Source organism: Hyperoodon ampullatus (genome assembly GCF_949752795.1).
Source record: "Hyperoodon ampullatus genome assembly, chromosome: X".
NCBI classification, from domain to species: domain Eukaryota; kingdom Metazoa; phylum Chordata; class Mammalia; order Artiodactyla; family Ziphiidae; genus Hyperoodon; species Hyperoodon ampullatus.
In genome coordinates, this window is record NC_136913.1 from 96,529,444 (window position 1) to 96,543,848 (window position 14,405).

Consider the following 14,405-nt stretch of genomic DNA (forward strand, 5'->3'; position numbering starts at 1 on the left):
TTAGGGGAATACGAGTTCCCAGGAGTGAGGAACAAGGTGGAGGGAGTCAGTTCCCAAAGAACAAGGAGAAAGTTCAGTTTCTTGCATGGGCGGCCAAGGGCAGAGTATGGTCACCAGCCTGGCAAGTTGATGCTGAGCTCTTAGACTATGGATTCCCTTGTCTGGAGGCTGGACTGATCCCTGGAAATCAGGATGCAACTGTGTGTAAGGTGGATGTAAGTAGCCCCAGGTACAGGGATTAAAGAATTGTCTGGGTAATGAGTTAGACAAGTCATTATACTTTCTGGGTTCAGGTTTGCATGGCACAGGAAGAAAAGGGACAGTTTGACATATGTTTTCACCCAACCTTTGACAGGAGAGCAAACTGACTTAACACTCATTCACTTAGCTCTGGCTTTTCCCTCCCATTCTAATCCCAACACTTGAGCTCAACTCAAAATCAAGTCTACTGGTTTTGGTTTGATGTCTATTTTGAAATATTGTTCACTGAAAATAAATAACTCAGTCTACAAAAAAAAAAGCCATGACAATAATTTCAGAGCCACCTTAATAATTGAAGATGTATTTCTACAATTGTTTTCAAAACATTTTGCAATATATGAATTCACATGATTCTCCTGATAACCCCAAGAGACGGTAGCCAGGAATTAATGGTCTCCTTTTAATCACAAGGATATAGAAGCTCAGAAAGTGTAGGACTTGCTTAAAATGTATAAACTGCTTCTCCTCAATGGATGGTGGACTTGAGGATTTGCTCACAGATTCATTTCAAAATTCCCTCAGAGTTAGCATATCACATACCACCATGACCTTTCAGTGACTGGTTCTCTGTCTTGTCTTTTCTAATTCCCTAATGCCTTGCAGAGGGGGATCTCAATATACGATTCAGCCACTTCCTCATTTTTTTCTCATATTGAGATGCTGTAAGCATTCCTTCATTCCAGTCCAAAGACACCTTGGTTTCTCCCTACTTATACAGGGAGGTTTCCTGGAAGGCCATCCAAGTAGAACCAAAGTGGTTTCAACTTACTTTAGAACAAGGCCAAGAGACAGGGCCTGTGGTTTTCACACATTCATTCCAAAGGGCCCTTGGGCGGGGTGTGTGGATTGGTTTGGCTAATTGCGTCTGCTCAGTGGAAATCCTTTGTCCCTCTCCCCAGAACCATCCAGTAGGGAAGAAAGAACTAAGAGGCCCTAAAACAGTTCTTCACTGATTTGATCATAGGGCCAGTTCTCAGACCAAATTCAATCATAAGTTGTGAGATACCATAAGTTCAGAAGTTGGAATTTGAACTTTAAATCTATTCCCTACAGAGTCTTAAACAGCATGCAGTGCTGAATCTTTCAAATAAGGGAGAGAAGTAAGAGTTTTCCCTTTTGCAAAACACATATGTGATGCTGGAGAGGGTGTGGAGAAAAGGGAACCCTCCTACACTGTTGGTGGGAATGTAAATTGATACAGCCACTATGGAGAACAGCATGGAGGTTCCTTAAAAAACTAAAAATATCACTGATGAATATAGATGCAAAAATCCTCAACAAAATACTAGCAAACAGAATCCAACAGCACATTAAAAGGATCATACACCATGATCAAGTGGGGTTTATCCCAGGAATGCAAGGATTCTGCAATATATGCAAATCAATCAATGTGATAAACCATATTAACAAACTGAAGGAGAAAAACCATATGATCATCTCAGTAGATGCAGAAAAAGCTTTCGACAAAATTCAACACCCATTTATGATAAAAACGCTCCAGAAAGTGGGCATAGAGGGAACTTACCTCAACATAATAAAGGCCATATATGACAAATCCAGAACCAACCTCATTCTCAGTGGTGAAATACTGAAAGCATTTCCACTAAGATCAGGAACAAGACAAGGTTGCCCACTCTCACCACTCTTATTCAACATAGTTTTGGAAGTTTTAGCCACAGCAATTAGAGACGAAAAAGAAATAAAAGGAATCCAAATCAGAAAAGAAGAAGTAAAACTGGCACTGTTTGTAGATGACATGATACTATACACAGAGAATCCTAAAGATGCTACCAGAAAACTACTAGAGCTAATCCATGAATTTGGTAAAGTAGCAGGATACAAAATTAATGCACAGAAATCTCTTGCATTCCTATACACTAATGATGAAAAATCTGAAAGACAAATTAAGGAAACACTCCCATTTACCACTGCAACAAAAAGAATAAAATACCTAGGAATAAACCTACCTAAGGAGACAAAAGACCTGTATGCAGAAAACTGTAAGACACTGATGAAAGAAATTAAAGATGATACAAACAGATGGAGAGATATACCATGTTCTTGGATTGGAAAAATTAACATTGTGAAAATGACTATACTACCCAAAGCAATCTACAGATTCAATGCAATCCCTATCAAACTACCAATGGCATTTTTCACAGAACTAGAACAAAAAATTTCGCAATTTGTATGGAAACACAAGAGATCCTGAAGAGCCAAAGCAATTTTGAGAAAGAAAAACAGAGCTGGGGGAATCAGGCTCCCTAACTTCAGACTACTACAAAGCTACAGTAATCAAGACAGTATGGTACTGGCACAGAAACAGAAATATAGATCAATGGAACAGGACAGAAAGCCCAGAGATAAACCCATGCACATATGGTCACCTTATCTTTGATAAAGGAGGAAAGAATATACAATGGAGAAAAGACAGCCTCTTCAATAAGTGGTGCTGGAAAACTGGGCAGCTACATGTAAAAGAATGAAATTAGAACACTTCCTAACACCATACACAAAAATAAACTCAAAATGGATCAAAGACCTAAATGTAAGGCCAGACACTATAAAACCCTTAGAGGAAAACATAGGCAGAACACTCTATGACATAAATCACAACAAGATCCTTTTTGACCCACCTCCTAGAGTAATGGAAATAAAAACAAAAATAAACTAATGGGACCTAATGAAACTTAAAACCTTTTGCACAGCAAAGGAAACCATGAACAAGACAAAAAGACAACCTTCAGAATGGGAGAAAATATTTGCAAACGAAGCAGTTGACAAAGGTTTAATCTCCAAAATATAAAAGCAGCTCATGCAGCTCAATATCAAGAAAACAAACAACCCAATCCAGAAATGGGCAGAAGACCTAAATAGACATTTCTCCAAAGAAGATACACAGCTTGCCAACAAACACATGAAAGGATGCTCAACATCACTAATCATTAGAGAAATGCAAATTAGAACTACAATGAGGTATCACCTCATACCAGTCAGAATGGCCATCATCCAAAAATCTACAAACAATAAATGCTGGAGAGGTTGTGGAAAAAAGGGAACCCTCTTGCACTGTTGGTGGGAATGTAAATTGATACAGCCACTGTGGAGAACAGTATGGGGGCTCCTTTAAAAACTAGAAATAGAACTACCATACAACCCAGCAATCCCACCACTGGACCTATACCCTGAGAAAAATGTAATTCAAAAAGAGTCATGTACCACAGTGTTCATTGAAGCTCTATTTACAATAGCCAGGACATGGCAGCAACCTAAGTGTCCATCAACAGATGAATGGATAAAGAAGATGTGGCACATATATACAATGGAATATTACTCAGCCATAAAAAGAAACGAAATTGAGTTATTTGTAGTGAGGTGGATGGACCTAGAGTCTGTCATACAGAGTGAAGTAAGTCAGAAAGAGAAAAACAAATACCGTATGCTAACACATATATATGGAAGCTAAAGAAAAAAAAATGGTTCTGAAGAATCTAGGGGCAGGGCTTCCCTGGTGGCGCAGTGGTTGAGAATCCGCCTGCCAATGCGGGGGACACAGGTTTGAGCCCTGGTCCAGGAAGATCCCACATGCCGTGGAGCAACTAAGCCCGTGAGCCACAACTACTGAGCCTGCGCTCTGGAGCCATCGAGGCACAACTGCTGAGGCCCTCGTGCTTGGAGCCTGTGCTCTGCAGCGGGAGAAGCCTCCGCAGTGGGAGTCCCATGCACTGTGGCGAGGAGTGGCCCCCACTCGCCGCAAATAGAGAGAAGCCTACATGCAGCAACGAAGACCCAACGCAGCCAAAAATAGAAATAAATCAATCAATAAATTTATTTTAAAAAAAGAACCTAGGGGCAGGACAGGAATACAGATGCAGGAGTAGAGAATGGACTTGAGGACACGGGGAGGGGGAAGGGGAAGCTGGGACGAAGTGAGAGAGTGGCATGGACTTATATATACTACCAAATGTAAAATAGCTTGGTAGTGGGAAGCAGCTGCATAGCACAGGGAGATCAGCTCGGTGTTTTGTGACCACCTAGAGGGTTGGGATAGGGAGGGTGGGAGGGAGATGCAAGAGGGAGGGGATATGGGGATATATGTATATGTATAGCTGGTTCACTTTGTTATACACCAGCAACTAACACACCATTGTAAAGCAATTATACTCCAATAAAGATGTTTAAAAAACAAAACAAAAGAACAGATATGTGTACCCAGTTGTGTAATATTTTGGCACAGATCAGTTTCCCTCAAGAAGAGGACGTCTGTAAGAAGGCTGCTGGATGTGCCAAGATTATTTTCTCAGGCTTGACAATGCTGACAACATTTATTTCCAGTCGAAGGTGGTTCTGCTGGGAACATGTTTCTGGTGGAGCACGCCTGTTGTCAACACTCACTCCCAATTTTATTGGGCAGGAACTAGAAGAAACTACACTTCTCTTATTTGTGGAAAGAACATATGCTTTGGAATCAGTCAGGGTTTAAAATCCTGGCTTAGCCATTTCCTAGATGTGTGACCTTGGGTGTAACCTACCCTCTGTGAGTCTGTTTCCTCAACTGTAACATTTGAATAAAAAGAATGCATATGTCAATTGTTGTTGTTCTGAGGAGTACATGAGAGACTACCTATAAAATGCTTAGCCAGGTGCCTTAGCAGATAGGGAGGGCTCAGTAATGACATTTTCTATTGCTATTACTACTGCCATTATTAGAAATGGAAGGAATTGAAGCACCAAGTTAGGAAATCCCCTTCCACAGTGGGTGATTTATCAACCTATGCTGGCTGAACACTAATTCTTTGGCTAGCCGGTCAGGCATTAGTGGACTGAAGTTTTCCCGAGTGAAGCCCGTAATTCTGGGTTTTGCCTGTTATTGCTGTGCTCCCCAGAACAGAGTCTTCAGCTGTCGGCCCTTCTCTCTTTTTACTCGCTCAGCCTTACCATGGGGGCGGGGGGTGATCAGTGAACTCAATGTGGAAGCACTGAAGGTATTGGAGCAGGAAAGTTACACAATGGCCATGTTTTAGGATGAAAAATGTGGTGGCACCACAGCAGATGTGTAAGTGGACAGAGATTTGAAGCAGAGATACTATGTAGGAGCGTGTTGAGTAATCCAGGCATCAGGTGATGAGGGAAAAGAAGGGACTTCTGTGTGGGAAAGGTGAAGATGTTTCAAATGTTCAACAACAGGAACAGCATATGGTGGACATGAAGGATTAAAAGAGTGGGAAGAGTCAAAGATAACGCCAAGGTGTTGCGCCTGGGGAATAGAATAGAATTGATTCTACTGTCAGGGAGTTGGGGAGAGGAGACGTTTTTGACTTTTAGACACGTTGCATTTGGCACATATAAGCAGAATTGTCTGGTAAGCATTCATGGCACTGACATCCAGAAGGAAGGTTGGGGCTGGAGATGTAGATTTAATGGTCGCCTCTCTGTACCCCGATATGCTATATTCATCACCACCTCTGCCCTTTTGTTCATGCTTTCTCTGCTGCCAGAAATATCCATTTCCTTATCAATTGAAATCTAATTCTCTTTCAAGCCCCAGTTCTTCCAGGAAGACTTCCCTTAGCACCCTAGCCCCCAATGAACTCTCTTTCCCACAAACTCCAGTACTTCCAATAGCACTTACTGCCTGTATCTCTCATGCACTTGGCATTTAAACAAACCATTATCATTAAGTCTTATTTAGCATCACAGTGCAATGGTTACATTGTGGACTGTGGAGCCAGATTGCCTGGATTCAAATCCCAGCTCTACCACTTACTAGCTGTGTGATCTTGGACAGGTCATGTTGTTCATCTGCCTTAGCTTCTTCATTTGCAAATGAGGATAATAGCACCTACCTTGTAAAGTTGTTGTAAGGATTAAACTAGTTAATACACATAAAGTGATTAGAATGGTTGCTTGGCACATATGAACTATGTAAGTATTTGTAAATAAAAACTTTTGTTAAATTTATATGCATACTGGTTCCCCAAATAAATCATAAGCTTCTTAGTGACAGGTAATTCATCTTATCATTTCTTTTCCTCATAGCACCTAGCATTACTAGTTACTCCACCAAAAATTTGGGGAATCAGTTGTATTTAAACACAAGTCCCTGGACTTCCCTGGTGGCGCAGTGGTTGAGAATCCGCCTGCCAATGCAGGGGACACGGGTTCGAGCCCTGGTCCAGGAAGATCCCACATGCCGAGGAGCAACTAAGCCCACGTGCCACAACTACTGAAGCCTGCATGCCCTAGAGAAGCCACCACAATGAGAAGCCCACGCTCTAAAACGAAGAGTAGCCCCTGCTCGCCACAACTAGAGAAAAGCCCACGCGCAGCAATGAAGACCCAACGCAGCCAAAAAACACACAAGTCCCCGGCTGCAGCAGGTTGCTAGGACTGCTACTGCAGGGAGATGGGTTAGCACGACCGCATCCCATGCTGTGTGGAGTGCTTGGGGATGGGGGCGGGGGGGTGGCATTTGACTGCTTGCTCCAACCATTTACTAAATGGCTCTCCAATGGCAATGGAAACGTTGCCTTATATATAGGACAGTTCTTCCACTTAAACTAGACGTAAGCTGTGGTTTTAGAAAGAATCAGAATGGGGGAGGAGGCAAGGCAAGTTTTTCTCTTCCCATAGCTTCGCCAAGGGCACCACTTCCCCTTGGACTGACAGTAGGGGAGCTGATGGAGTGTCTAGGACTGGGCACTGGAAACAAAGGCGCTTAATTACCCATGGCTTGCTCTATGTTGCACAAAGACAATGACACAGATACCACCCCCCTCTCCCAGACTCTCCACATCCCTTGCCTGGAGATGAGGGAAGGTGGAAGGAAGCAGAGAAGCAAGGACCATGCAACAGAGACCGTTTATTCACCACTCTGGAGCTTCTACACCCTGATTTAAGGACAATGCAACTCCTGGGAGTCAGGAGAGCTGGGCTCTCGTTCTTGAGTACTAAATAGATATCGGGAAGACTGAAAGATTTACTGAACCTCTTTATATCTTAGCTCTCCAATCTAAAAAAAATTGGATAATTTTCCTTTCCCAATTTAAGCCATGGTGCTATTATGAGTGACAACTGAGATGATAGGTTTGGAAATATTTTGCCAAGTGCAGAGCATTTACTTCATGTAAAAGATCATTATCTGGAACTTCTCTCAGATGCAGAAGAAGGGTATTGTGTTGTCTACTAGTCACATGTGGCTAGTGAGCATTTGAAGTGTGGCTAGTCAGAATTGAGATGTGCTGTAAGTGTAAAATACAATCCCATTTCAACAAATGTAAAATATCTCAACAATTTCTTACATTGGTTACATGATGAAATGATAAGATTTCAGATATATTCAGTAAAATAAAATACATTTTCAAAACTAATTTCACCTGTTTCTTTGAGCTTAACTGTGGCTACTAGAAAATTTAAAATTACATACAAGGCTTGCATTTGTGGCTCGCATTATATTTTTATTAGACCAAGCTGGTATATCCAGACAGTCACATTCAGGAAGGTCAGAACATCCAGGTCCCTCCATCTTAGGCAACCCAAAGCAGCGTCTTTGGTTCAGAAGAGGACTCCCGGATACCATTCTCCCATGGGCACCCTCACCTGGCTGTTGTGTGGCCCTTGACCTCCCCTTTCAAAAGCTGTGTATTTCGGTAGAGAAGACATTCATTCTTGGGAGTTTGGGAACAGGGAAGATTTGACTTTCAGGAATAGGTGCACATAGCTTGGGGGAAGGAGGGTGGAGAATATCCGGTTGCTACAACAATGACATACTATTGAAGAATAGCAAACTCATTATCACATTACAATCCTCTCAAGTGGGAATTAGCTTCCTTGGAGGCTCCTTTTAAAAAAAAAAGAAAGAAAGAAAAATAAAAGATTCCCTCCCAGCAACTAGCTGACTTTGTTCTTTTAATTCAATTCAATGCAATTCAATTGGTGGGGAGCTGCATAAAGAGAAAAATTAACACATTAATGGCTAAAACGGAAATAGAGAGAGACACAGAAATGTCTCCCTTTAGTTCTGAAGCCAGGCTTATCTTTGCCCATCAAATGGCAAGTCCTAGGTTAATCAAAAGGGAGCACTGCACAAACTTCCTTCAAACATTCCATAGGAGCCTTCTGGGCTCAGGTTTCATCTGCTTACCACACAATCCCTTGCCCTACTTTAAAGACAAACTTGGCTAATGGGACTTGGATTCTCAGAGTCTGTCAGCTCTGCCCAGTGAGAATGAGAGCTCCTTATAGCAATATGGTATAGACAATCAAATCCTTCCTTAACTCAAGTTTAGGGCTTAGCAACAGACATTCCCTTTGGGGGCAAACTCAGTACTGGCAAGAGTAGGGACTGAACTTGAAGGGAATAAAGTAGAAGGACTTTGATTTATTCATGGGCAGAATGGGAAAGCGACAACTTAAGGACTAAGGAACAAAGAATCAAATTATGACGCAAATTACAGACCAAACAGCATCAATTTCCTAAACCTCAACTGAAACCAGATATTAACTGAACCATGAATTGGACCAAATATATATATTTTATATATACATATATTATATATATATATATATATATATATATATATATTTGAAAAGCTAGCAAACTTGTTCAAACCAGAATCAAACCTATATATTTTCTAATGAAATAGAACATCAAAACATTCCTTTAACTGAACCTGAACTGAGCCAATGTTTCATTTGGTTTGAATCCCGGCTAAAGAGGAACATTTTTGGCTTTCGTTTGCCATCAAAGGAAGGTAGTTACAATTCCCTGGAAATGGCCTATCTTCCACAACCTTTAGTCACTCAGGTTGAATGAAGAAATGTGGATCCATCCACAAGTCTCAGATCTAAGACAGACTGACACAGAATGGAAACAGGGTGGTACTACCATGTACTACAAAAGAACAAAGAATTTCAGCCCCACACATTGCCATTATTCTTTGGTTAAATGTATATTAATCTGTATATGTCCCTTGCTAACAGCTCAGAAAACCCTGATACTTTATGAAACAATTCTTTCTTTGTTTGTAAGGAGAAATTTATGCTAATGCAAAACTATGCCTTGTCTATAGCTCACCCTTCTTGTTACCTGATTCTGATTCTGTGGAAGCTATTTTACAACCCTGGAAATCACTGATAACAATGGAAAATGATTTTTGTCTAGACATGCAAATTCTGTCTTATCCAAAATGGAAACCAAGTCTTAGACAAGGTAAGAAACTTGTCCCAAGTCACAAAGCTGGGAAGTGGTATAATTGGGTTTTCCTAGAGAGATGTCTCTCCCTCCTCTTCCATATCCTATCTCCCTACACCTCCCAGCTTGAGATGGTCCTGAGTGAGGAGGGGGTTGAAAAGGGAAAATGGGTATGTCAAATCTAAACCTTACCTAAAGTCCTATTTGCTTGAGATCAGCTTTGCCCCTGTGCAATGTTCACTGAGTGGATGTCCTAGACTTGGCCCTAAACTCCCATGGCATTGGCAAGGTTGTGTTACGTGAATCCTTTTACCCTTTGGGGATGAAATCCTGTGTAGACTCTAAATACATCATCTAAGATAAGCTCAAATGTTCCGGAAATTGCCATGAAGGTTGGCTAGACTAGAGTTTGACTTCATTTATGTTCATGAACTATCTGAAATGAAGATTTAAATCCTCTCTACTGAGGATACCACTTTAGATTTTTTACTGGTAGGAAACTGGGGCTGCTTGTAATTCTGATATCTGCCAAGTAAGGTCCAATTTTCCTACCTCAAATTGGTTACTTTGTTTACCCTGTGTGTGTGAATACATCCTCATTCCTTCTTTTAGCAAGGGAGTTCTGAAGGAATAAGAATAGATCTTGCCTGCCTAAGCCTAGGTTGGGATCTATTATAACTCCTTTCAATTTGACACATATTCATTGAGTCCTAATGCATTCCTTCTCTGTCTCCAACATCTTAGAATCAGTGAAGTGCATACATTTTAGAAGGGAAATTCTGCATGTAGTATGCTGGAGACCAATTATTTGACACATGTTTAAACTGTGTTTAATTACAGGTGGTTGGGTTCATGTGTGCTGGGTAATCCAATTGGATACAGTCTGCAAAGAGAATCGATTTACTTCAAACTGCTGCCACTCCAGCATTTCTAACTAATGGATTATGTGATGGTTTAAAACTAGGTCCACAAATTCTTTGATATTCCTCCCTTCCAGAAATGGAGCCTGCTTCCCCTCCCCTTGAATGTGGGCTGGCCTTAGTGACCGCTTCTAATGAATAGACTAAAACAGAAGTGACAGTGTGTAGCTTTGGAGAGTAGATCATAAAAGGCACCATATCTTCCTCCTTATTCACCCTCTTGAATTGCTGTCTGGGGGGAAGATCCTGCCAATGGCCATCTTGGAAGTGGACCCTACAGACCCAGTTGAGCCTTCAGATGACTGCATCCCCTACTAATACCTTGACCTCAACTACATGAGAGATTCTGAGCTGGACACAACCACCCAGCTAAGCCACCCCAGAATTCCTGACCCACAGAAACTGTGAGATAAAAGATGTTTGTTGTTTTAAGCTACTATGTTTCAGAGTAATTTGTTTTATAGCAAGAGATAAGTAATACAGGTTAGAAATCCCAGAAATAGCCAGTGATACTTCTGAAAAAATGATCAGCTAAGTGGTTATTGCCAGACTTTAGGAATCTTGATCAACTGTTTAAAGTCCATTTTTTTTGGCAAGGCCCTGCTTAGAACCTGTACAAACAATTTCATTCTCAATCCAAGTGGTAAACTCTAGGTCTTTGTAGTTCGAGCAATATGAATTTGCTTAGATAGATTCATGTGCTGTTCTGTACGCTTAATCAAAATATCACCAAACACATGCATTTTTTATTCCTTCCGCAAATATTACCTACATGCTTATTGGGTCCCTAGTACCATGCTGGGTGAAATAGGTGCTCTTATGCATCTATTCATTCACAAGCATTATTTGAGCATCTACTAGGACCCAGGTACTGTGCTCAGCACTGAGGATACAGAAATGAACGTGACACCTTGCCCTTGAGGGAACCAGCATTTAGTTGAGGAAGTAAATACATACAAGTAAATACATACTTTACAACACAGTTGTGGTGAATATTACCCCAGAGATACGAATACCGTGCTATGATGTTGTGGAGAATGGAACAACTATTTCTATTTGAGGTGTTGAAGGATGAATAGGAGTTTTCAAGCAAAGAAGAGTGGCAGGTTTGAGGGATGGCATTCCAGGCGCGGGAGAACAGGGTATGCAAAGACATGGAAGTATGAAAAGCCTGAGCTGCCTCTTCACAGTTGAGTTCCTTCTGCTTGAGAATAAAGAGATGGCCGGTGATAGGCATGGTAGTGTGAGGCCAGCAGGACCGGCTTTTTTTCCAGGCCACGGGCATTTCAAAGCCAATAGGCTGCTCAAGCTGCCTCAAATTGAAGAAGCGATAAAGGTTGCTTTTGCTCTCTGCCCCAAGGCTCTCGGGCTAGAATTCTCATGGTGAACCCTGAGCTTTGGGAGGACAAATGTGTAAATCTTCTGGAGCATATAATTTCTTTACCATGAAGGACTCAAACTGTCCGTGCATGAGTCTACTAAGCTTCTAAACTTGGCCTTCTGTGCCCTTTTGCCTTTTAGATCAGTGCCACTCAAGCTATGGGTGTGAGACCTTGTACTAGAATGTAAACCAGCACACTGCTGCCTTTATCAGTAAAATCATGCTATGAAGTAAATGGTTTGCTCAGTGGCATGATTTACATTTGCCACAAGCTCCTAATCTCATCACACACTGATAAATAGTTCATGGGTCAGCAGTGATCCCTAGACCACATTTTTTAGATTGCTCACTATCCACTAAATAAAATCCTATATGACAAATGTCTTTATTTCCTTTCAGAGCCTGGCCTATATGTCCTTTTCTCCTGTGAGAATGATGCAGTTTATTTTGTTTCTCTTTTGGTTTTGACTTCTAAAAAATTCAAAGTCAAATTTGAAGCTCAAGGGCATCCATCATGTTGACACTTTGAGGGAGGTGGCTTTTTTTTTACCTTTTGTTTCTGATTCTGATTTTCTATCTCAAATTTATGTTTGACTTGATTCTTTCATTGACTATGCATTGGCTGGATGACGTTGAGAATGATGGCAAGGAACACAACCATGACAAATAGCATTACAGCAGGCATGGTGAGTGGGCCAGATTTCTGGCCTGCATCCATTTGAGTTGAATCGGTGTTGTAGCTGTGTCTCCATGACACCAAACAAGTTGAACTGGTTTGTCTCTGAATTGATAGAATTGGTCTCATGGAGACACAAATGGTGTTCATGAGGAACTCATTCCTCTGCATGCAGAGGGTACTGGCCTCTGTAAATGAAGTCAGCGTGCACAGTTAGGAGAAGAGCACTCACCGTCTTGGTCGTTACCTGAGTCAGCTGGAGACTTGCTCCGGCGCATGGGGCCAGGGCTCTTGGCTGAACTCTTCTGAGGTGTTGGGGATGCCTTTGGGCCAGCTGTGGCTGATGGGTTTCCCTTCATGACTCGGCATTCTGGTGGAAAAGGACACAGACAGCTTAGTAGAGCTGGGGAGAACCAAGACTCAGCATCTTACCAACCTCTGGAAACTGCAATAAGCACCACATAACAAAGCACCTTAGGGCTCAGGACTACAAGGTGGTTCTCATTGTTTGAAGGAATGATGGCTCTGGAGAGGGAGGCATGGGAGAAACTTTCAAAAGTCACCTGGGCTAAGCCAGGTGTTTAAATTCTTGAATCATGGAAACAAGGGAAGGAGTAGAAAAGCAGTTCGGGCAGGTAATTCAATAGTCAACTCAATCATTTTTGGATAACCCAGTCATGTCTCCGAATAGCACCTGTTGACATAATTAATTAATTTCCTTGGAGAAGAGATTGACAGCTCAGAGGTTGCAGCCATGCAGACGAAACATTCATGAGTAATTTAAAGGAGGGGGAGGGAGCTATTATTTATTATTCATCACATGCCATGTATTGTAATAGGCATATTAAGGATGTCATGCCATTTTATAAATAAGCACTACTACCACCACCACCATCTTGCATTTATAGAGTTCTTTTCGATTTTCAATGCATGTTATCATAATCTGCTATGCTGGTTTAATGAATAAATGGGCCAGCAGTGACTATGCCACTCAGAACTTACAGAAAGCTCCTGGGTGTGTAGGAGAGTCTGCCAAATGTTCCTGCTACTTCCCCAACCCCAATCTGACATGTTCAGAGCACCCTTTCTGTGCAGGTCACTCAGCATTCCTACAATGGTAATTTGGGGGCACTGATTGTACTAATATATTAGGAGGATTATTATACTCATTTTGTTGATGAGAATACAAAGAGCTTAAGCCTCTTGCTTAGGGTCACAAAGGAAGAAAACAGCAGAATAAGGATGAGCAGTCAAGTCTCCTGAGTCCCAGTCTAGAGCTCTTTCCACTATACTTTCCCCAACCTCATGTGATCATGCTCAAAGTGGAACCAAACAGCTAGGTACAGGGTTGTCTCTTCATTGGACACCTCCTTGTCACCTTCTACTTAAAGATACATTGAAAATATCAGTTACTCAGAAAGATTAGACCTTTTCTGGTAAATTAAGTTTTTCAGGAAACTGAGTTAAGCAGAAAGCTCATTTTTGTTTGTTCTACCTCTTGTTTTGATTGATAAACTTTAGTGATCACTGTCCAGAGCTGAAGATGTAGAAGATACAAGAAACTGGACACAGCCTGAGATTTGTTTAGGTATTTTATGGTCATTTGCCTCTTCTCACAGTGAACACAGCAGAAATGCCACCTCTTTCAGGGTCCTTGTCACTTGAGTTGTTTGTAAACTCTATATTAGTACAACTTGATTTGTTTTTTCCCACACTTTATTCCTCATTATTGGGAAATATGTTTTGAATGCGTCTTTCCATCGGGATCATACCCTAGTCCTGTGGCTATGTGAGCTAATTCACCGTGAACTTACACATGGAGCTTGGACTCAAGCAAAGGGAGATGGGCAGATGTTCACCTCCTTCCTGAAATTAACAATCTTCTGGAATCTTGAGCCACAAATCAGGGGGAATGGGGCAACAAGCCAGAAGGTGGGAAGAGGGAAAATGTTTGACACTAACAACACAGTGGAA

General features: G+C 41.5%; 1 protein-coding gene across 2 annotated transcripts in view; it reads right to left on the reverse strand.

Annotated features, from left to right (window-relative positions):
- DCX (doublecortin) overlaps nt 1-14,405 on the reverse strand; it is a gene marked incomplete at both ends in the record, with an annotated part of 113,114 nt that overhangs the window by 16,575 nt on the left and 82,134 nt on the right. Inside the window, one exon of one of the 2 annotated variants that reach the window (XM_079727648.1) lies at nt 12,679-12,801. In XM_079727648.1, coding sequence (XP_079583774.1) covers nt 12,679-12,801 — 123 coding nt within the window. Of the gene's footprint in view, nt 1-12,663; nt 12,802-14,405 lie in introns of both variants that reach the window. The other variant, XM_079727647.1, reaches the window with a different exon arrangement.